Source organism: Canis aureus, chromosome 7, assembly GCF_053574225.1.
Source record: "Canis aureus isolate CA01 chromosome 7, VMU_Caureus_v.1.0, whole genome shotgun sequence".
In the NCBI taxonomy this organism is placed as follows: Eukaryota; Metazoa; Chordata; class Mammalia; order Carnivora; family Canidae; genus Canis; species Canis aureus.
In genome coordinates this window covers 24,228,498-24,250,289 of record NC_135617.1, presented here as the reverse complement: position 1 = coordinate 24,250,289, position 21,792 = coordinate 24,228,498, and the positions used below count along the sequence as shown (strand labels likewise).

The following is a 21,792-nucleotide window of genomic DNA, read 5'->3' as shown; positions in this document are numbered from 1 at the left end:
CAACCCCTGATATATAACTGACTGAGCCACCCAGGCACCCTTGGAAGACTTACACTGAGATTTTTCTTGAGACTGAAGTCAACTTAACAGCATTTTAAATCTATACTATTAGGAAAAGCTAGGCAAACTAGAATGTAATTATTTATACTTTAGAAAACAGGTGGTCATAGCACTGAATTCTGGTTTTCCTCAACCTACCTCTTTGAAGATATTTATAAAAAGTGTATATAGTACTTAGCCATTTAGTTCATATAATTATGAACTAGAGAAGTAGTAATTTCACTTCATGTTTCAATTACACTTTTTCTGAGAAACCACTCATACTACACATAAGATCAAACAGTAATGGACATTCAATCAACCCATTTCTATGACCAAGTGCTAATTACTGGCCAGGCATTCTCTCATCTAAAGAGACTGACCCTTTAAATTTTTTGTCAGTGTTCTGAAAGTACCTGAAATCTGACAAACAGTAAGATATTCTTGATTTCAATTTGTAATCTATTTACTATAAACATGTGTGTTGAATATAGTGTTTTGAATTACATGAAAGATATACTTAAAATCACTTACTTTTAAAAAACAGTAACGATCAATCTACTCAACATCCATCTACCACAAGTTGATACAATTTCTTTTCATAAGTTCAGAAATGCAGTGTATTCCTATAATCTAAGATTCATATAGCCCTTTCCCCCAAACAGGATAAAAACATTTTAATTTTGGGGAGAAAATAGTAATGTTGGGACATAATAATCTATATTTTTTAATTTCAATTTTTCACGATTCCTTTAAGCAAAAAGAAAAAGGGGTCATTATTGTATTAATTTGAAAGAACTAAATCAACCTATGTCTAACACTTGTATCAGAGAATATATTTCTAAAAAAGTTTATTGACTCAATTATATTTAATTTGCTTTATTTTATAAACATCTTTTAAAGGCAAACAAGACGTAAATTTTCCAGAGAACCTAAACTGATCTTGTAAACCAATGCCAGAGTTCATATGATCCTAAATATACTATTCATCACGGGAGGGATTTAAATGCTAAGGTGCATAATCTTCATTTAATACTTGGAAATGTATTCTAGTCAAATATAGGTAAGTTCGGACTCCAAAACTCACTAAACCACTGATCCTTAAACTCTTGCAAGTCATGGACTTGTTTGAAAATCTACAGGGCCTAGAAGTAAAGTTTTAGTTCCATGATGCCAAGTTAACATGTCTGCACCAAACCATACTAAGTAGCGTGTGTGTGTGTGTGTAATACACACACACACATATATGATTTTTTTTTCATATATATGATTTTATTTACTTTTTAGACACACAGAGATTGTGGTACACAAACAGGTAGAGGGAGAAGCAGACTCCCTGCTGAGCAGGGGGCCTGATGCAGGGCTTGATCCCAGGACCCCAGGATCATGACCTGAGCTGAAGGCTGGACTAAGCCACCCAGGCACTCCATTTTATATATATATATGTGTATATATATATATATGTATATGTGTATATATATATATATATATATTTTTTTTTTTTTTTAAATAAATACCCTCTACCCTCAACGTGGGACTCAAACTCCCCACCCCAAGATGGAGTCACATGCGCGACCAGCTGAGCCGGCCAAGTGCCCCTAGGTAGCATATATTTATCTACATATAAATACTTTAAATATTTCACCACTCTGTTTAGGAAACAAATTTTAATTTTTAATTCTAAGAACTTACAATTTTAATTTAGTTTAGAGGACTGTAAATGTATTTCTAAATACTTCACATTTTAACTAATTTTGCTTGCCTTTTGCAATGGGACGATAATAAGGCAGACATTATGTGTAATATAACAGTTGCATCTCAAGTAAACACTACAAATAACATATAAAGTCCCCAAATTAGTTCTTTTCATTTAAAAATAAGTTAGGATTAAATCCTAGCCTCCAAATAAAAAATCTGGCATATTCCACTGTTTGCAACTGCAAAGTATCAGCTGCTATACAGAAATTATTTGTGTAGTATTCATGGGGAGAAAGAAAACAAACAGTTGTAGTGGCCATTTTTATTTTCTTTGACATTAACTTATCCTCTGATCCTGAACAAATATACACAGGCAGCTCTCCTACACTAAGCTCGGGAGGTACCTGAGTAAATACATTATCTTTAAAGGAAATGATCACAGATGTATAAAACATTTGCTTTATTTATTAACAATCTTATCCTAAGTATCTTCTCCTAAATGATCCAAGAAACAATTCTATAACAAAAGTGAATCCTAGAATAGAGATATACCTAGAAGACAATTTCTCAAGCAACCAGCACAACTGTCAATTTCCACTTAGTCACAGAACCCATTTATACTGAAAACTTATAATAATTTATTTTCCTAATTCTATTTTCTCCTTTCACTCTAAACATTATCTTAGTTTAGCATATATCTGTCACAGATTTCTCTTCCAAAAAGTATAACAATCAGGGAGGGGTAGTTTGGAGCCCAGCCACTGCCCACTCCCAAGTCTAATAGTGTGTGACCTGGTGGGTATCACTGAACCTCTCTGCATCTCATTTTCTTTATCTGCAGTGGTTTTTATCTCATACAGTTGTTGTAATGATGAGTGAATAATGCAAAACTTATAGAGCAGTGCCAAGTAAATGCTCAAAGAAGTCTGAACTATTATCATTTGAGTTTTTCCGTCAAATCAAATAGTATCTTCCTAAGCAGTCTAAAGATTATAATGGAAAACCAAATCAGGAGTAAGTCAAAGGAAAAGCAATTTCAGAAATATCGCTGTATTAATTTTTCACTAAGATGTAATTAAATGCAAAGTAAAGACACTATAAATCAATTTCTACTTAGTATTTCAAATTACTGCATATATACGTGGATAAACCCAAACATTTATTTAGAAAATATAAAACATTACTATTAATACTTATCTGTTCTTTCTTTGGACTATCCTTTAAATTTTTAACAATGCCACATAATTTTATGACTAAATTTTATTACAGCTGAACACTTCAAAGAGCTGTAGTTTTGAAATAAATTGTTCTTATGATTAAATAAAGAAAATGTATTCAGAAAGTACTGTACAGTTTACATTAACTTATGGTACTTGTCTAAATATCACCAGCATATAAATTATTCTGTAAAGTTGTTTCTTACATAGGGTCTAAAATGCAAAGAAAAGTAGAATTTGTATTTAAAAAAGAAAATAGAAGCAACACTGGCTCCTATATGCCAAAAATATAAGACAGATTTTTTTCTTAAGCACTCTAGATACAAATATTAACTGTATGGGCTGAGAACTTTTAATTTTCAATATAATTCAACAAAGTACACAAGTAGAACTCTATAAATATATCCCCTATAATAATCATATGCAAAACCATTTTATCACAAATACTACCAAAACCCTCTGAAAAACGTAAACTACAAACACATTTTTAAAGAAATTCTCAGGTTTAACAACTACAAAAGCAATATCAATAAAGTTATTTGGTTTATAAAAATGAAGGACAGTGTAAAGTAAATCTGAATACCACAAAGCTTATTGAGGATGCAGTCTTGAATTCCTTAATACAAGATACTCAACACTTTCAAAAATAATAGGACTTATTCTATACAATTTAAAGTCTTGAGCTGGAACTCTAAAAAGAAAAAATTAAGTAGTAGATGAAAAGTAGGTATGTAGAAATAATGTTATAAAATATGATTTTTATACAAAATGTACCACTCTTCAAATGTATAAGGCTTAGTATGAGTATTTTTGGATTATGAGTGCTGCACACAATTTTTAGAGAAGTAGTCTCCAACTATTCAAAACTCAATATATTTAAAACGTTTTGATATTTCTGAAGTGAATGAACACAGTACAGGATGCAACTTAATGTCAACTTATCTATACTGTTCCACATAGTAAAAATAAAAGCTTTTTTGAGCTTAGGAGAGAATGTATCTTTTGAATGCTTGATCTCTATATAAATTCTATTTTTAGAAATGTCAGATTTTATAATATGAACTAATATCCACTAAGAATTGGCCCAAGTCTAAACAGAAGATACAACAGAGACATAAGGTGTTAAGCAGTTTAAGTCTGCCCTATGTAATTATACAGTCATAATTACTTTTTACATGAAAGTAAAAGTGCTTTAAAGTAAAAAATAGTTTTGTAAAAGGTATCATTAATATTACTAATACTTAATATCCAAGTATAATTTTCTATATTAGTTCCATTTTACCCATTTCCTTTGAAAAGTATCCTGCCATAATGTAAACAAAAAATGGTCCATAAAATGGTGACATCAGACACATAATTTGTGGTATGGGCCCTTTAAATTGAGACTTTATTAACCCAAAACTAGAGAGATTTTATTTGTTGCACATGCCCAAAGTAACTCACAATTACTATGAGCCTTGAAGAATTTTTATTTAACATAATGAGAGGTTTGATAACTTATATTCAAAACTATGTTGCGCTCTTCTGTGGCTGTTTACCAGCTGTTTTTATGACGATAACTCCGAGATCTGGAATGTGATCGAAAATGAGAGTGTTTTGCTGTTTGTGCTTTAGCTTCGGAATTGGTATAGCCCTTGGGAGATTTACAAGGGGATCTTGCTATGGAGTCAGAATGTCTTCCATGTGATCTTGATTTTGTTCCTGAGCTAGTTTGCTTCTGAGGTGAACTTGATTGTGATTTTCCTATTGACTTGGACCTTTTTGGTAAGGACTTGGACCTTGACCGTCCTCTAGAACCAGAATTCCTTCTTGGAGTTCTTGACTGCCTTGCTGAGGTAGACCGCCTTGGTAGTGATTTGGAGCGAGATTTAGACTGGCTATAAGAAAATCGCCTGTGTCGAGACCTGCAAACATTCATAATGTTAACAGTATATATTTCACACAAAAACATTTAATGAAAGGTCAGGAAACAGCAGTTTCAGGAATTTATACACTTTAAATAGTATTAGTTATGTTTTTCCTGGATAGCCTAAGAAAAAATTTTAATTTTATTATGCATGCTTTTTAGTTCAAATATAAGTAACAAGTTTGTAAAATTTGTTATATCAGAATCTATGACCAAAAGATTTTTACTTTGCTAGATTTATCTTATAACATGGGTCAGTTCTGAAAAATGCCTTGCATGTTTAATCTAGATTATACAACTTCAATGAATGAGAATCTGAAGGGAAAAAAAAGATAAAGAAAAAAAGAAAGTAATTACTTAAAGTTTGTCAAACAGTACTTATAAAAAGAAAAACAAAAACCTAGATGCAGGACTTTTGAATCCTACCATGATACAACAACTTGCATTAGACTAACCTTCCCATGGAAAACAGCTATATAAAGAAGCTAAACATTATAAAACAACTATTTAAAGGCATTGGAGAATAATCAACCCTAGGAGAACTTGAGGGGTTACAAGCTATGACTCTTTTACTAAGAACATTTTCCAAATGCTGGCATGGAGAAGTTGAACCCAACCAGAAAATGGCTATTTGACTAAGCTGGAAGACAAGTTAGGATTCACATTTACCAAAAACGGTTGGAACTAAGGAGCCAAAATTTTAGCAATGAGGGAGTGGCAGACAAAAAAAATCTCCTAAAATTTGCCTATAAATTCTCCTTAAGTCACTGTATAAGTACAGGATGAGACTGTATAAACTGTGTAAGTACAGGATGAGACTCCAAGAGGTCAGCAAACACAGCAGTTGGAAGATGCAAGAATTAAGCTGAAATTCTATCAGACACAAAGTGCTGGGGAAAAAGGCTCGAGTTCAAGCTCCGCAAAGGTCAAGGACCCTTGAGTAACAACCCAGGCTTTCAATTAAAAACCCAGAAGGACCATATCCTTATAGGTAAGGACTATGTCCTAAGAATCAGTGTAAAGCTAAAATATATTAGCTTTAACAATGCCTCAAACCAAGCCTTGACAGGATCAAGGTGATTTGCGAATATTTCACCTGCTAGAAGAGAACAACTTTCTTTGGAGGATATCATCCAAAGTCTTATAAGTTTTCATTGGCAATGTCCAAAATCCAATTAAGAAATTATGAGGTATTTGAAAAATAGATAAAAATGACTAAAAGCTAAGGAAATAAAAGACGAAACAGACAGAAGGGACATTGACATTATTCATACGGGAATTTTAAAAAATTACTATGACTAATACATTCAAGAAAATAAGAAGAAAAGACGGGCAAAACAAATATACAAGTGGAGAATTTTAACAAAATATTGGAATCTACAGAAAGAAACAAATGGACATTTTAGAACTGAGAATACGTTTCTGAAATTTAAAAAGTCATTAGATTGATATAATAGCAATCTAGATACAACAGAAGAAAAAGTGACCTGAACTGTAAAACAGATTATTAGAAAAACATATATACTGAAACACAAGAAAAGGAATTTTAGGAAATCTAGAACAGAGCATAAGAGATATATAGTACATAGTCACACAGCCAAAAAGAAAAACTGAATGAGGCAGAAGCAATATTTGAAGAGATAAGGGCCTAGAATTTTCCCAAATTAATGAAAGGTATCAACTCACTATTTCTTTTGTTTTTTATTTTATTTATTTATTCATGTGAGAGACAGAGAGAGGCAGAGATTTAGGCAGAGGGAGGAGTAGGCTCCATGCAGAGAGCCCGATGTGGGACTCGATCCCAGGACCCCGGGAGCACACCCTAAGCCAAAGGCAGATGCTCAACCACTGATCCCTCAACTCACTATTTCAAGAAGCTCAGTAAACCCTGAAGAATAAGACACGTTATCGTTAATTATTTAATTTCTTTATAGCCCTGTAAAAACAAGGCTTTAAAAAGTTGGTTTAAGACCCAGAGTTGTTCCTCTCCATGCAAATCTTTTAAAGTTCTTATTTTTTAAAGATTTTATTATTTTTTTTCCATGCACATGCACAGAGGGGAGGAGCAGAGGGAGAGGGAGAAACAGACTCCCTGCTGAGCAGGGAGTCCAATGATGCCAAAAGCAGATGCTTAACTGACTGAGCCACCCAGGTGCCCCCTCCATCCCTCTCTTAAAGAAAAAAAAGAAAGAAATTATTAAATTTCATTCCTGTTGTAGAAAACCAAATGGGAAAACTGTCCTTGAGAAAAAAATCCAACATAGGGGAAAAAATAAGGGGGATGCTATATTTGGACTAAAGAAGGCTAAAGGGCAATTCTTCAGGAATATATATATATATACTCACTGATGTATGAATTCACAAAAATTTATGGAATATCTAATATGAGCTAGGGACTACTGCTAAGCCCAGGGGAGATAAGCATGAATAAGACAAAAGTCCTTGCTCCTCAAAGAGTTCATCATAATCTAGTGGATAGCAACAAACTAGTTTGTTTTTTAATCCATATCCACTAAAAACCAAATCAGAGACTCCTTTTTAGTAAGATAATATCACATATACTGTATTTACTTATCATATGTTAGGCTTATACATATTCTGATTATTTACATATACTCACATACACATATGCATACACAAAATCTGATCCTTATAAATATAATGAGAGTTAGGTTTGCATTCTCAATAATACAATTTACAAATGAAAAAACCTGAGGTCAGGGAGGTTAAGCAATGATCTTATAATGAGTACAAAGCAAAACAATATTGCTTTACAAGATGTGGTTCTTTCTGTTCTTGACACTCCATGATGATTTGGGACAATTGATAGACATTTTTTATTTTTCCCCAGCTAAGCGTATTACTCACGGAAAGAGAAGATTAGCGTAAATGCTGATCATTCTTTTTCTTTATTTTTTTCTTTTTTTTTAAAGTAAACTCTACAACACCTAATATGGAGCTCAAACTCATGACCCCAAGATCAAGAGTGGCATGCTCCACCAACTGAGCCAGCCAGGAGCCCCAGTGCTGATTATTCTTTAAGAATAGAATTTACGGAAAAAAAAAAAAAAAAAAGAATAGAATTTACGTTAAAATACTACATGCCTATGAAAAAATTCTAACCCTAAACTCGAGATAAATACAATAATTATTTAAGAATTTAAGGCTGCTAATACAATTTCAGTTATCATTTAAATAGCTTCACCAAATAATTAATTTCCATTATGATTTACTATTATTCTAACAGAAACAAACTCCTGGCCAGCAAAATTAGATAACCTGCAAACATCTTTTTCTGAAAAACTTACTATTTTCATGTCTTCTTCTTATAATACCATTAGAAATTTATTTTTTAAAAATAATTTATCTTAAAAAAAAGAAAATAATTTATCTTTTATAAATATATTGATTATATTAATTTTAGGTTCAACCTCCTTTCACAAGCGATTAAATTTCTTATGAGCTTTTATTTTTACTTATTTATTTTTTAAAAGATTTTATTTATTTATTCATGAGAGACAGAGAGAGAGAGAGAGAGGCAGAGACACAGGAGAGGGAGAAGCAGGCTCCATACAGGGAGCCCGATGTGGGACTCAATCCCAGGTCTCCAGGATCACACCCTGGGCTGAAAGCAGTGCTAAACCGCTGAGCTACCCTGGTTGCTTTCTTATGAGCTTTTAATCATCAGAACATAATATTCTTAAATTTTGGGTTCAGTTAGAAAATACAAAAATTTTATTTATTAAAAATTCTTTGATTTTCTATCATACATATTATTTTTCTATTAAAAAGGTCTAAAGTCTGTCATGAAATAAGAACACTAGAAGATATTCAACAAACTCAAGTAATCATACATTTATACATTTCAAATAGAAAAGACCATATCCTTTATTTTATTTTATTTTTAAAGATTTTATTTATTTATTCTTGAGAGACACACAGGGAGAGAAGAGAGAGAGAGAGAGAGGCAGAGACACAGGCAGAGGGAGAAACAGGCTCCATGCAGGGAAGCCCAACGTGGGACTCGATCCTGGGTCTCCAGGATCACACGCTGGGTTGAAGCACTGAGCCACCCAGGCTGCCCTTTTTTTTTTTTTTTAACTTTAAAGAGAGAGAGATGGAGTGGAGGGGAGGGGAAGAGAGAAGGAGAGAGAGAATCTTAAGCGCACTCCACACTCAGCATGGAGCTGGATGCAGGACTGGATCTCACAACCCTGAGATCATGACCTGAGCTGAAACCAAAGTCAGATGTTTAACTGACTGAGCCACACAGGTGCCCTAAGAGCGTATCTAACAAAAGTTGATCTTTTTGCATATTAAACAAAATTATTCTGGTGACCTGTTTTTGAAACTCTTTAAAATGTCTTCCAGAAAAAGTAGAAAATTAAGTTTTCAATCCTCTTGTATTTCGTACTTACTCTTTAAGGCTATCAGACCGTCTCCTATTTCTTCCCCACGAAGAACTTCTACTTCGAGTTCTCCTTTGGCTGGGGCTTCTTGATCTCCTATGATCACTTGGAGAACAAGGGTGACGTTCTTTTGATTTCATTTGGCCTGGTGCTAGAATATGAAACAATTTATCACCTGAAAACCTCAATAACAGTTACTCTAGTAGTATTATTTCCTGAAAGAATTTGACATTAAAAAAAATCTGTCATAGCTAAAACTCATTCTGCTGAATAAACAAGATCTAATGTTTAGCCATACTTACTTTTTCGATCACCTTGTGCAAATTGTATTTCAATTTGACGGCCACATACCCATTTTCTATTGAGGTTATAAAGAGCATCTTCAGCATCACGAACATCTTCAAATATGACTAGCTGTTAAGGATACTTTGAACATCAGATATCAAGTAAAAATGTTATTTTTAAATAATTATTTACATGTGACATGAAATTAATAGGAAAAACAACTCCAAATTATTAAGCTTACATCTCCTATATATATATGAAATCAAAAAAGAATTTCACTTTTATCATGAAAACAAATGCCCCCTTATGATTTAGGAGAATCTAAAAGTAAGAAGAACAAATGTGTAATTACACTTTTAATGTACACATTAGTGCAATTGCAGTATGCATTTATAATGTGAAACAGGTTATGAAAAAAAAATTAGTCCAACCCTGGCTAGTATTATAAAAAGAACTGTTTAGGATTCATTCCCTTCTTTCAGGTAAAAGATTCATCAGGTTTTTCACTGAGAAAAATCAGCATGCAAAAGCCTTTACTCTGAAATTACAAATTATTCTTTCACTGACAGACGTCTTAATTATGACATTTAGGAGAAATTACTAATTATACACAAAACTGCACAGACACACGTAACCTAAAACATTATACCTTTAAAAATGATATTTACTTTTGAACCTATTACTTTAAAATACTTTTATGTTCTTATTACTTGGGATATAATTATAAAAGAAACACAAAGGCAATCTGTGAACATCTGGAATTACATATACTGGTTTATAATATCCCACTAAACTTCCTTATCTACATATATATTAAACCTAACTAAAATGGAAATAAACTATATAAAATGACTAAATAGCTGTCTTCCAGGAGGTTATTCACTGGTTTAATTTTTTTTTAAATAGAAAACAGAAAAAGCTCAAGAAATGCAATACAAAATGAGACTGGCAATTACCTCAATGTCACTTGATCTTGAACCTTGACCTTTACTCTTTAAGGCTTGCAAGATGGACTTTATAAGAGACGAAGAACCAACAAAATCAGACTTGGCTTTGACTCTGGAACTCTGAATAAATGTAGGAAAGCCGAAGTCTCAACCTGGTGTTGGCTTTGTCTTTTGCTTGATAAAGACTTCCCCTCTTCCAGGTCTTTATATCTGTGTCCACCCTCCCTCTTTACTCCTTGATGCTTGAACTTTAGGTGCCTTTTTTCTCGCCTGCTCGGTTTATGCTTGGATTCTAGCTAACAGGTTGGTTCAAACTGGGGGGTGCTTGCCAGCTACTGTGGACTGCTTTAGATTTTCTGAGATAAAGAAATAAACACATTTAATTAGGCAATATTAATCTCATAACATATGCTCCTGAATACACATGCGTATCTGCACACGTATCCAGTAATTTGACATGCACACAGAAAACAAAGGATATTGAACATAAGCAAATCCTCTTGGGCGGCGGGTGTAGAAGTCAAGTGGAATGTAAACGTCTACTATAGGGCCATATCGACCAAACTCACGGCGCAAGTCCTCAGGCCTGAAGTGTTTTAGAAATAAGGCAAAGAAATATGAATAGCCGGATTAAAATGTTTTGCCTATGGAAATCCAGTTGAAACCTTCAAAAGAAAGTATATTATCTAGACTAGTATTATCTAAAATTGCCTGTCGTAAGAATCACCCAGGGTTTAGAAAGAAGGAAAAAAGAAAACAAATCCTCAGGCCTCACTTTTAGAGGTTCTGGTTTAAAAGATATAGACTAGGGGCTGGAAATCTGTATTTTTATAAGCACTCCAGGTGGCTGTTAAGTTTAATCAGATTGGGGAAACAATGACCCAGGAAAGTTATCCATTTTTGAAAGTTATTTCTATTACAAGATATTTCAATTGTCAACATAAAGAGTTCTAACAACCCTATTTCATTGAGAACACATTCATTTGCCTCACTATAATTTCATGTTTATGTTAATTTTGTTTTCAGATCACAAGAATTAGGTTCTAAAGAAGTCCTAAAATTATTTCTCAGGCTTTAAAGAAAAATGGATGTTTTACTACTAAACATAAAGCAAAATACCTACTGTATTCTTAAATTTGACAACTATATTTAAACCTCCTATATGTGATAGGAACTAACGAGGGGAGACTAAAGGAATATTTAGCATATTTGTTTTCATGGAGGAACAATCTAACTCAAGAGGCAAAATGCTTAGCATTTATAGCTGACAATTACAGTACATTTGTAATCAAGTCTCTGTTCACCTTAAGACCACTTAATTCTCACGATGACCCTATGGTTATTTACAGATGAGCACACAGACAGATCAATTTACTTAAGGTCACCAAGCCAGCAAATGACAGAACTAGAATCAAACTCCCACAGCCTGATGCTAGTCTATTCTTAACCATTATACCCTACTGCTTCCTGGAGATCTTAGAGGTTCAACATTAAGCTCTGGGCACAAAACATGGCTCAGAAGAAGTAAGAGTACTTCAAAACATATTATGCAGAAAGACGACTCGAAAACGACTGGAAAGCTGCTAGCCTGGGCAAATGGAAGAAAGATGGTATCGGTGACAAAAATTAGATAGCTGGAAAAGAGATGAAGAGGGAGGGTGGAGGCAAAAGAAATGCTGGATTTGAGGTGATGATAGATCATCTCTAAGAGTTCTGTAGATAAGGGGTGCCTGGGTGGCTCGGTCGGTTAAGCTCTGCCTTTGACTTGGGTCCTGATCCCAGGGTCCTAGGATCGAGTTCCAGGCTCCTTAAGCTGGGCTCCCTGCTCAGCAGGAGGTCTCCTTCTTCTCCACTACCCACCCCCTCCCCAGCTTGTTCTCTCTCTCTCAAATAAATAAAATCTTAAAAAAAAAAGTTCTGTAGACAGGGGCACTGGGCTGGCTCAGTAGGCAGAGCATTTGACTCAGTCTCAGGGTTGTAAGTTCGAACCCTACATTGGGAATAGAGATTACTTAAAAAATAAAATAAAAATTTCAACAGACTCCTGTAAACTGAAAATTCTGATTATACAAATTAATTATATTTTCCTTTCAAGACCAGAAGTCAGTGATTAAAGCTAGGGATGTGAATTCAACTATGATTAAATGTCCACTATACACCAGGCAGTGCAGTTGACATATTTATTATATTTTTATTATTTACTATTTTTTTCATTTAATACTTACTATAAAACATTTGTCTGCCTTCCCTGAAACTATTATCTTTAGAGGATAGTGACAATGTCTTCTTTCATTTATTCATTCAACAAATAATTTTTGAGCACCTACGTGGCCAGACTCTAGGGATATGATGGAGAACAAGGAAAATACAATCCTTCCTACCACAGAACACAGACAACAGAGTACAGATTCTCAACTATTCCTGAATATTGGAATCATTTGTGAAGCAGATGTTACAGAAACAGGTACTCCAGCCTGATGCATTAACTCTGGACTCAATTAGTGCTTCCCATGGTGGGGCCTGGTTAGGTTTAATTTTTTTTTTTTTTTAAGATTTTATTTATTCATGAGAGAGAGAGAGACACAGGCAGAGACATAGGCATTAGGAGAACCAGGCTACATGCAGGGAGCCCATTGCGGGCCCCCGCCCCACCAGGGATCATACTCTGAGCCAAAGGCAGACGCCCAACCACTGAGCCACCCAGGCATCCTGGTCTAATTTTTTTATGGGGATTCTGAGAATCAGTGTTGAGGATCACTTTTAAAAGGGGTGTCTTTACCAGTATACCTAGCACAGTCGATTGGACACAACAGGCACTCAAAATACTGAGTTACCATTTAATGTTATTGTTATCCATTTCATAGTCAAGGATACCAAGAATGAGAGAAATTACCCTGCCCAGAGGTACATACAACCAGCAGTAAAGCTGGAATTCAAATGAATATTTTCTAAGGCAATCAATCCCATCAACCTACTGTGTGTGGCTGATAGGAAAAGGATCCTAGATAGTACAAAAGGACGTTGAAGCACTGTTTATCATGGTGGCTTGGAATCCCAGAAGCCAAAGGTGACAGGAGTCTGAAGGAGACAAACTTCTAAAAAGAGCTGGGTCCCATTCACTGTCACCACTCCCACACCTATTAGCTGTTTTTTGTTCTCATTTTTGCATTTTTGGGGTCTGTTTGGACATTCAGAAAATAGGGCATTAATACCTATATATCTACCAACAGTATTATATTTCAATATTTGTCATCATTTTCAGTAATTTTAAGAAATGAGACACTTGGGCAGCCTGGGTGGCTCAGTGTTTTAGCGCCACCTTCAGCCCAGGGTGTGATCCTGGAGACCCAGGATTGAGTCCCACGTCGGGCTCCCTGCATGGAGCCTGCTTCTCCCTCCGCCTGTGTTTCTGCCTCTCTCTCTCATGAATAAACAAAATCTTAAAAAAAAAGAAAAAGAAATGAGACACTTATATTTACATTCTTCTTCTAGAAACAATCATTATTCCTCCCTATAACTTTGTCCTTTTTTTTTAAAAGACTTTATTTTTTTAAAGTAATATCTATACCTAACTAACATGGGGCTTGAACTCACAACCCTAAGAGCAAGAGTCACACACTATACCAACTAAGCTAGCCAGGTGCCCCTCCATAACTCAGTATTTTTACTGCAAGTGAATATATCCCTAATTATGTGTTTTTATATAAAAATAAAATTCTATTTAAATAGTATCTGACAATTTGTGTAATTTTGCTCCTTCTCCACCCATGAGATTTCTCTATGTAGTTCTAGATCACTCAATTTAACTCTGTATTGGTATTATCAATAAACCACAATTTACTCATCCCTTTCTATGGATAAGCACTTAAGATGCTGCCTTTTTTTTTTTTAATTGCAAAGGGTGCTACAGTGTACATTATGATACATGTGCTACATACAGTAGAGCTCTGCTAGATCCCTGGAATATATCACAATGCAATTGGTGGGTTAGACAGTATGCTTATCTTCAGCTGCCCTACATGTTCTCTAGAGTGACCGAATCAACTTATACTCAAAACAGCCATAAGAATTCCTATTGCTCCACCACCTCATTGACATTTTCAATTCCTGATGGTTGTAAAGTGAATGGGAATCTTATTGTTTTAATTTTAATTTACCTAATGACCACTTAGATGCAACATCTTTTCATGTGTATGGGCCAATTATTTCCTGTTAGTACCTACTAGCTGTATTTCTGGGTTAAAGAGGATATGTATGTATATATATAATTTTTATGAAATTGCCAAACAGTTCTGCAAAGTGGTTGTACCATTTTATACTCCCACCAACAATATAGGAGTTTCAGTTGTGCCAGTCTTTGTAAGCACTTTAAAAAAATTTTTTTTTTTAGCCATTCAAGGGGATATTAAGTGGAATCTCACCATGGTTTTATTTTGCACTTTCCAAATGAAAATGATGTTGAGCACTTTTTATGTGCTAGTTTTCCTTGTGAAGTCTGTTGGAGCTTTCTGCCCATTTTTGATGTCTGTCTTTTTATTATCGAGTTGTAAAAGTTATGTATTATGAAAAAAAGCCCTTTGTATTGCTTTGTGTATATATTCTGTGAATATTTTCTCTCATCTGTAGCTTGACTATTTAATAGTATTTTTTAATGAACAGAAATTTTCATTTTAGAGAAATCTAATTTATCAATATTCTTTTTTTCTTTTATGGTAATTGTTTTCTTTGTCCTGTAAGAAATCTTTGCTTATCCCCAGGTCATGAAGATATTCTATGTGTTCTTCTAAAAACTTTATTTATATTGTTATCTTTTCCATTTCAATTGATGATCCAGCTCAAAATATGATGTGAGGTAGAGGCTGCAGTTCATTATTTTCCAGTATGAATAATCCAGTTGTTGCAGCATCATTTGTTGATAAGATTTTCCTTTCTCTACTGGACTGCTATGGCACCTTGTCAAAAATCATTTGACTCTGTAAGTGTGGATTATTTATGGACTCTCTATTTTATTGACTTACTTGTCTATCCTTAGGCCAGTATCACACTGTCTTGATGACTATTTTTAGTAAGTCTTAATGTCAAGTACTGTAAGTCTTCCATTCTACAAGGCTATACTAGATCCTTTGTATATCAATATATTGATGTATTTTTAAATTTTATTTACTTCAGAGAGAGAGCATAAACATGAGTAGTGCGAGGGGCAGAGAGAGAGGCAGACTCCCTGCTGAGCAGAGGCCAATACAGGGCTCTATCCCAGGACCCAGAGATCATGACCTGAGCTGAAAACAGATGCTTAACTGGACTGAGCCACTCAGGTGCACCATATGCCAATATATTTTAGAATTAGCTTGTCAGTTCCTCCCTCCCTCCCTCCCTCCTGCCATCCTTCCTTCCTTCCTTCCTTCCCTTTGTTTCTCTTTCTTTTTTTTTTTTTTAAAGTAATCTCTACCCCCCAGTAAGGGGCTCAAACTCAGGATCCCAAGGTCAAGAGTTGCACTCTTCTGACTGAACCAGCCAGGCACTCCCAGTTCCTATTTTTAAAATAGCCTTTGATTAGTAATGCCTTGAATCTATAATAAAATCAATTTGGGAAAGAAGTGATACGTAATATTTTCTCTTCCAATCCAAGAACGTGGTATATCTATCATTTTATGTTGTCTTCTTTAATTTCTCTTGGTACTGTAGTTTTTAGTGCAAAGGTTTTTATTACATGTTTTATTGTTGTTGTTGTGAAACTTATTCCTAAATCTGTTTGATACTAAGGCAAATGAAATTGTCTTAAAAATTTCATTATTTTCAAATGTTTGCTGCTAATATATAGATTTTTCATAAGTTCATCTATATACTTGATAACTTACTAAAATTCACTAGTTACTGTAGTTTTATGTCACTTAAGAATAGGTGCAACTTTTACTTCTATCTTTACAATTTTTTATGACTCTTATTTTTCTTGCCTTGTTACACTGGTTAGGACCTGCAATAAAATGACGAATGAGGATGTGTGAGTGGCATCCTTGGCTTGTTCTTTTTTTTTTTTTTTTTTAAGATTTACTTATTTTAGAAAGAGAGCGCAAGTAGGGGCAGAGGGAGGAGGGAATCTCAAGCCGACTCTGCACTAAGCTCAAGGCTCCACACAGGGCTTGATCTCACCACCCCAAGACCGTGGTAACTTGAACCAAAACCAAGAGTTGGACACTTACCAACTAAGCCACGCAGGCTTAGCTTGGTCTGATCTTAGGGGGAAAGCATACAGTTTTTAACCATTAAGAATCTTGTTAGCCGTAGGGTTTTCATAGATGCCCGTTACTGGGCTGGGGAAATTTCCTTCTATTTGAGTTTGCTGACACTTTTTCTCATGAATCTTGCTGAATTCTAATACTTCTTCTATAGCACTGTCAGTATCAACATAGTCTCATATACACAGTAACCAAAGAATGCTAAGGATATCCAAAAGAGGGGACTTGATGGCTGTTCCCAAACCTGATGTCCTGTTATGCAGCAAAATGAGAGTTATGTTTGGGATTTGGACATTACTTTATTCCATTAGAAAACTATACCTGACATTAAAAAAAAATCACTCTTCTACATGGCAAAAAAAAAAAAAAAGATATTAAAATCAATATTCCTTTTTTTTTTTTTTTTAATTCATGAGAGACACAGAGACAGAGAGAGATGCAGAGACACAGGCAGAGAAGCAGGCTCCATGCAGGGAGCCTGATGTGGGACTTGATCCCGGGTCTCCAGGATCACACCCTGGGGCTGAAGGCGGCACTAAACCGCTGAGCCACTGGACTGCCCTAAAATGTATTTTAAATCTTTCTTTGGTTCTTGTACTCAATTTCGTTCCTAACAAATTTTATGCTAAGCCATAATAATATCTTTTAATGTCTTGTGCTTTATGGCATATATTAAAATGGCTATTGCAAAATAACATTTGAGATAAAATTTGGCTTTGTTATAAAACTCACATTTTATTACATGAAATTTGAAAACAGGATAAAGAAAATTACACAAGTGGACTTCTTTCCAGGCTCATTTTCTATAGTTTTCCTTTCTTCATTTTTTAATATAATTGAAATCACACAAAATATATAATTTTATGTCATTTAATATTTATCCCAATAATTTTCTTTATAAGCATACTAAACATAAAATGAATTCAAAACGTAAAGCATACTAAACATAAAATTAATTTAAAACATAAAATTAATTTATCTGCTGCTTCATACAAAAAAGCTTTCAATATAGGTTATATGTAATTATATTACCTTCACAAAACTACTCAGTAGCTATGCAATTTTAGGTAAGAAACTTAATTTCTCAAACCGCAATTTCTAATCTGTAAAATGGGATTAACGAAGAACATACCTTACAGGCTTATTCTGAAAATTTACTGATATACACAAAATGTGTAGTATAGTGCTTAGCACACAGTGAATACTCAATAAATGTTACCAATTACTATTCCATTAATACAAACCCCCTAGACAACTGCCCCTAGTGGCAGTGCTAAAAAGTGAAAAATTTTTAAAAGGAAATCAATAAATCTCAATTTTTAGTTTTGCTTACTTATGGTAGATTATCTAGATCAGAGATCATGTGTCACTTGCTGATGTGTTTTATTTGGCTAGTACAATGTTTAAAAAATGTTAAAGGGGGGGAGGGGACACCTGGGTGGCTCAGTTGACCGTTTGCCTTCCACTCAGGGAGTGATCCTGGAGTCTCAGATGGAGTCCCACATCGGGTTCCCCAGAGGGAGCCTGCTTCTCCCTGTCTGTCTCTGCCTCTATGTTTCTGTCATGAATAAATAAACAAAAAATAATAATAAAAAAATGTTAAAGGTTGGGACGCCTGGGTGGTTTAGTGGTTATGTCTGCCTTTGGCTCGGGGCGTGATCCCAGGGTTCTGGGATCGAGTCTCACATCCGGCTCCCTGAATGGAGCCTGCTTCTCATTCTGCCTAAGTCTTTGCCTCTCTCTCTGTGTCTCTCACGAACAAATTAAAACAAACAAAACAAACAAACAAACAAACAAAAAAACGATTAAAGGTGTGCTGAAACATGAAACTGCCAATATTTTACGGCTTTTAAATCTACAAAAATGGGAATCTCATGATTCAACTCCATAAATGCCAACATTTTGAAACAGTTTACACACACGAACACAGTTTTCTGACTTTAGAAAATTAGGATGATGTGGCAACAAGTCCAAACGTCTCCACAGTGGTTATTAGCCGGAGCTAGTAGTACTAACTTGCTGTCCTCTTAGATGGCACTTTGCTACTACAGTCCACACTATCCCATTGTGCCTTAATCTCACAACTTCACTCCTATTACTCTGGCTGGCCCCTGTGGGGGCGAATTCCAATCAGAACTGGAAACCTCTCTCTCTCTCTCTCTTTTTTTTTTTTTTTTTGTAGACACACTGGAGCGGCTTGATGCTTATTTAAGCATTCAAGTGGTTTGTTTAACTGTGGGAATTTTTACTCTACCCAAATTATAAATTCTGTTTTCTACATCATGTATGGGTAAACAGGTTGAGAGAAGAACAAATATAAACAGAGGCATCTTTCAGATGTCAATTAAGGTATTATTAATCCACAATCTATAACTGTGACCTATATAATAGTCGAGATCAAATTAAAAAAAACAAAAAAAACAAACTTAACATTTACTCCCCTAAGGTAAATTATGATTACTCCATTATGGCTCTGGCGTGAAGGGCTCCCATGTATCTGTAGCCATGAAGCCCCACGTAAGTCATCAGAACTCTGGGCTTCTGCGCTTCCTTATGCACAATAAAAGATAATATCGCCTACCTAAAAAAAGGCTGAGCGGGGAGCAAATTAAGTAAACCCGGCGGAACGGAAACGTCTCTGGAGGCCCCTATCCCACCGTCCGTCGGCCCCTCGGGCGCCGGGGAGGGCAGACTCCGCTTTGTGCAGAATCCTTCCTCCACAGTAAGGGGCAGGCACCACGCAAACATCCCCGGGCGCAAGAGAAGGCGCGCACCCGGGCATCCCAGTCCATCGGGCAAGTCCGTGCAAACCGTCATCCTGCGTGTTTATGTTGTCGCGCCCTGAACTTCACAGGAAAACACCTGGACCTCCTCCCCCGAACCCATCCTTCGTACTGGGCAACAGAATCAAATCCGGCCGGCGTCGCCCGCTGAGCAGAGCAGACCGGGGAACCGGAACCGTGAGGCCCAAGGCAGGTGCGCGTTATCTTACACCTTCGTCGCCATCCCCGAGTCTCGTCCATCCGGGACGCGGGCCGCGCAGCTCGGCCGGGGCCCGGCGACAAAGGGCCCGAGCGAAAGCGCCCTCGACCCCGGCGGCCGGGAGGGAGCGGCGGGCGGGCTCCAGCCTCGGGCCCCGCGGCGGGGGCGCGCCGAGCCGGGGCGGAGCGGAGCGGAGCGGCGGCCCGAGGCCCGAGGCGCGCGTCCCGCCCCGAGGAGCCGGAGGAGCCGGAGGAGCCGGAGGAGCCCGCGGAGCCCGCGGAGCCCGAGGCTCGCAGCGCCCGCGGGGAAGGCGCCCCCGCCCCCGCCCCCCGAGGCCCCGGCCCGGCCCGGCCCGGCCCCGCCGCGCCGCGCGCCGCCGCCGTTACCCCGCCCCTCCCCCGCGCGCCAACCTGCGGCGGCGGCCGCCGCTCACCTGGTGGCGTCCGCGACGTTCCTGACGAACAGGGAGGTGTTGGGGGGCCTCGTGTAGCGCGACATGACCGCTGCCTCCGCCGCCTCCGGGCCTGCCCGCGGCCGCCGGGCTCGCTCCGCGTCTCGCCGCCGCCGCTGCCGCCCCAGCAGCTCCGCCGGCCCCTCCGCGACCCCCTCCCCTCGGCCTCGGCCCCGCGAGCGCGCAGCCGCAGAGGCGGGCGGGGGGCGGGGGGCGCTGCGCGGCGCGAGCCCGTCCGTGCGGACCGCGCGGGGGCGGGGCCGGGCCGGGCCGACCGCGGGGGGGCGGCGGGGGGGCTCGGGGGACGCGGCGGCGCCGGGTCCCGGGGGCCGAGGGGGTGCGAGGAGGGCCTCGGGCAGGGGGCGGGGCCGCGGGACCCGGGAGGCGGGAGGCGGAGGCGGGCTGCGCGCGGGAGTCCCGGGGCGCGAGAGATCCGGGAGAGGACGCGGCGGGGCCCCGCGGGCCCAGGGGTCGGGGACGCGGCCGGGCGGGGCCTGGAGGCTGGAGCCCGGGGGCCTCGGGGGAGGGGGCGGCCGGGGTCACTGCCAGGGTCCCGGGGCTGACGCTGAGCTGGGGGCCCCGGAGCCGCAGACCGGGGGTCGGGCATCGTCGGAGTCGGTGGGGATGACGACTGACTTCGACTGCCCGACAGCCCATCGGGCTGGGGCCTTCATCCCTACATCCTCGGACAGCCTCAGCCCCAGACTTTGGGAATTGTTCCCTCGCCTGCCCCTTGAGGCCTGAGCCTTCGAGGGTTTTCAGATTGGGAGGATTCGGGGTTTTGTTTTGTTGGTTTATTAGTGTCTTGATTCTTCATCCATTATTCCTTTAGGGCCTACTATTCAGCGGTGGGTCCATTCATTAAGATATTCATTGAGTGCCTACTATGCCCCAGGAAGTGTGCCAGCCGTGGGATACAGCAATGAACACTGCAGGCCCAGTCCCAACCCCCCACAGCTTGCATTGTAGAGAGGGGGGGTCCAACGGTACACGAAAGAACAAATCAATGTGTGATGTAGAAGAAAGCAATGAAAATGCAGTGGCAATTGAGCAAATTTTTTTTAAAGATTTTATTTATTTATTCATGATAGACAGAGAAAGAGAGAGAGGCAGAGACACAGGCAGAGGGAGAAGCAGGCTCCATGCTGGGAACCCGACGTGGGACTGATCCCGGTTCTCCAGGATCCCACCCTGGGCCAAAGGCGGGCAGGCAGGCGCTAAACCCTAAACCGCTGAGCCACCCAGGGATCCCCTAGGCAAATTTAAAGTACCCTCTTTTCCTTGCTCCAAAAAGTAGCCCAGCCCTTTCTGGTTATCCTCTGCCTTCAGGTTTGCTCTTGTGGTTGGAACAACCTATTACCCAGAACTGTAACCAGGTTAATAGCACTCCTTTTTATTCTCAAAAGCACTTGATTTTGGTGGGTAAACAATAAGGTCACCCTACGCAGCTCACAGCTGTCTTAAAGGCTGGGAGAGTTTCCCAAGGTCTAGAAACGCTTCTGGAACAGTGGCCATTCATTCAAAGAGGAGTTGCTTTGGCACAGCAGGCACAGGGCTAGACAGGGGATATAGCCGGGGTAGGGGGTGAGCAGGGTTCCTAGTCTCATGGAGCTTACAGTTTG

At 38.3% G+C, this 21,792-nt stretch overlaps 1 protein-coding gene and 1 long non-coding RNA gene across 9 annotated transcripts in view; one reads left to right on the top strand and one right to left on the bottom strand.

Moving 5' to 3' along the window:
* Window positions 1–4,403: 4,403 nt before the first annotated feature.
* Window positions 4,404–20,317, bottom strand: SRSF12 (serine and arginine rich splicing factor 12). 8 transcript variants are annotated; one of them, XM_077903097.1, is made up of 5 exons: window positions 20,153–20,317; window positions 10,983–11,087; window positions 9,572–9,675; window positions 9,279–9,420; window positions 4,404–4,858 (listed from the first exon to the last, which is right to left on the bottom strand). In XM_077903097.1, exons 1-5 carry the CDS (start codon window positions 20,215–20,217, stop codon window positions 4,489–4,491), a joined length of 786 nt encoding a protein of 261 aa, XP_077759223.1. In that variant the 5' UTR covers window positions 20,218–20,317; the 3' UTR covers window positions 4,404–4,488. The 8 variants fall into 8 exon arrangements, with proteins under 8 accessions (XP_077759223.1, XP_077759229.1, XP_077759225.1 ...); XM_077903103.1 differs by lacking the exon at window positions 10,983–11,087 and adding an exon at window positions 10,511–10,621 and having other exon boundaries at window positions 9,572–9,683; window positions 20,153–20,309; XM_077903099.1 differs by lacking the exon at window positions 10,983–11,087 and adding an exon at window positions 10,511–10,857 and having other exon boundaries at window positions 9,572–9,695; window positions 20,153–20,291.
* The window catches only part of LOC144317136 (uncharacterized), a 28,291-nt gene continuing 25,659 nt past the window's right edge, over window positions 19,161–21,792 (top strand). Inside the window, exon 1 of the long non-coding RNA XR_013383033.1 lies at window positions 19,161–19,713. This is a non-coding gene — a long non-coding RNA (uncharacterized LOC144317136). The remainder of the gene's footprint in view (window positions 19,714–21,792) is intronic.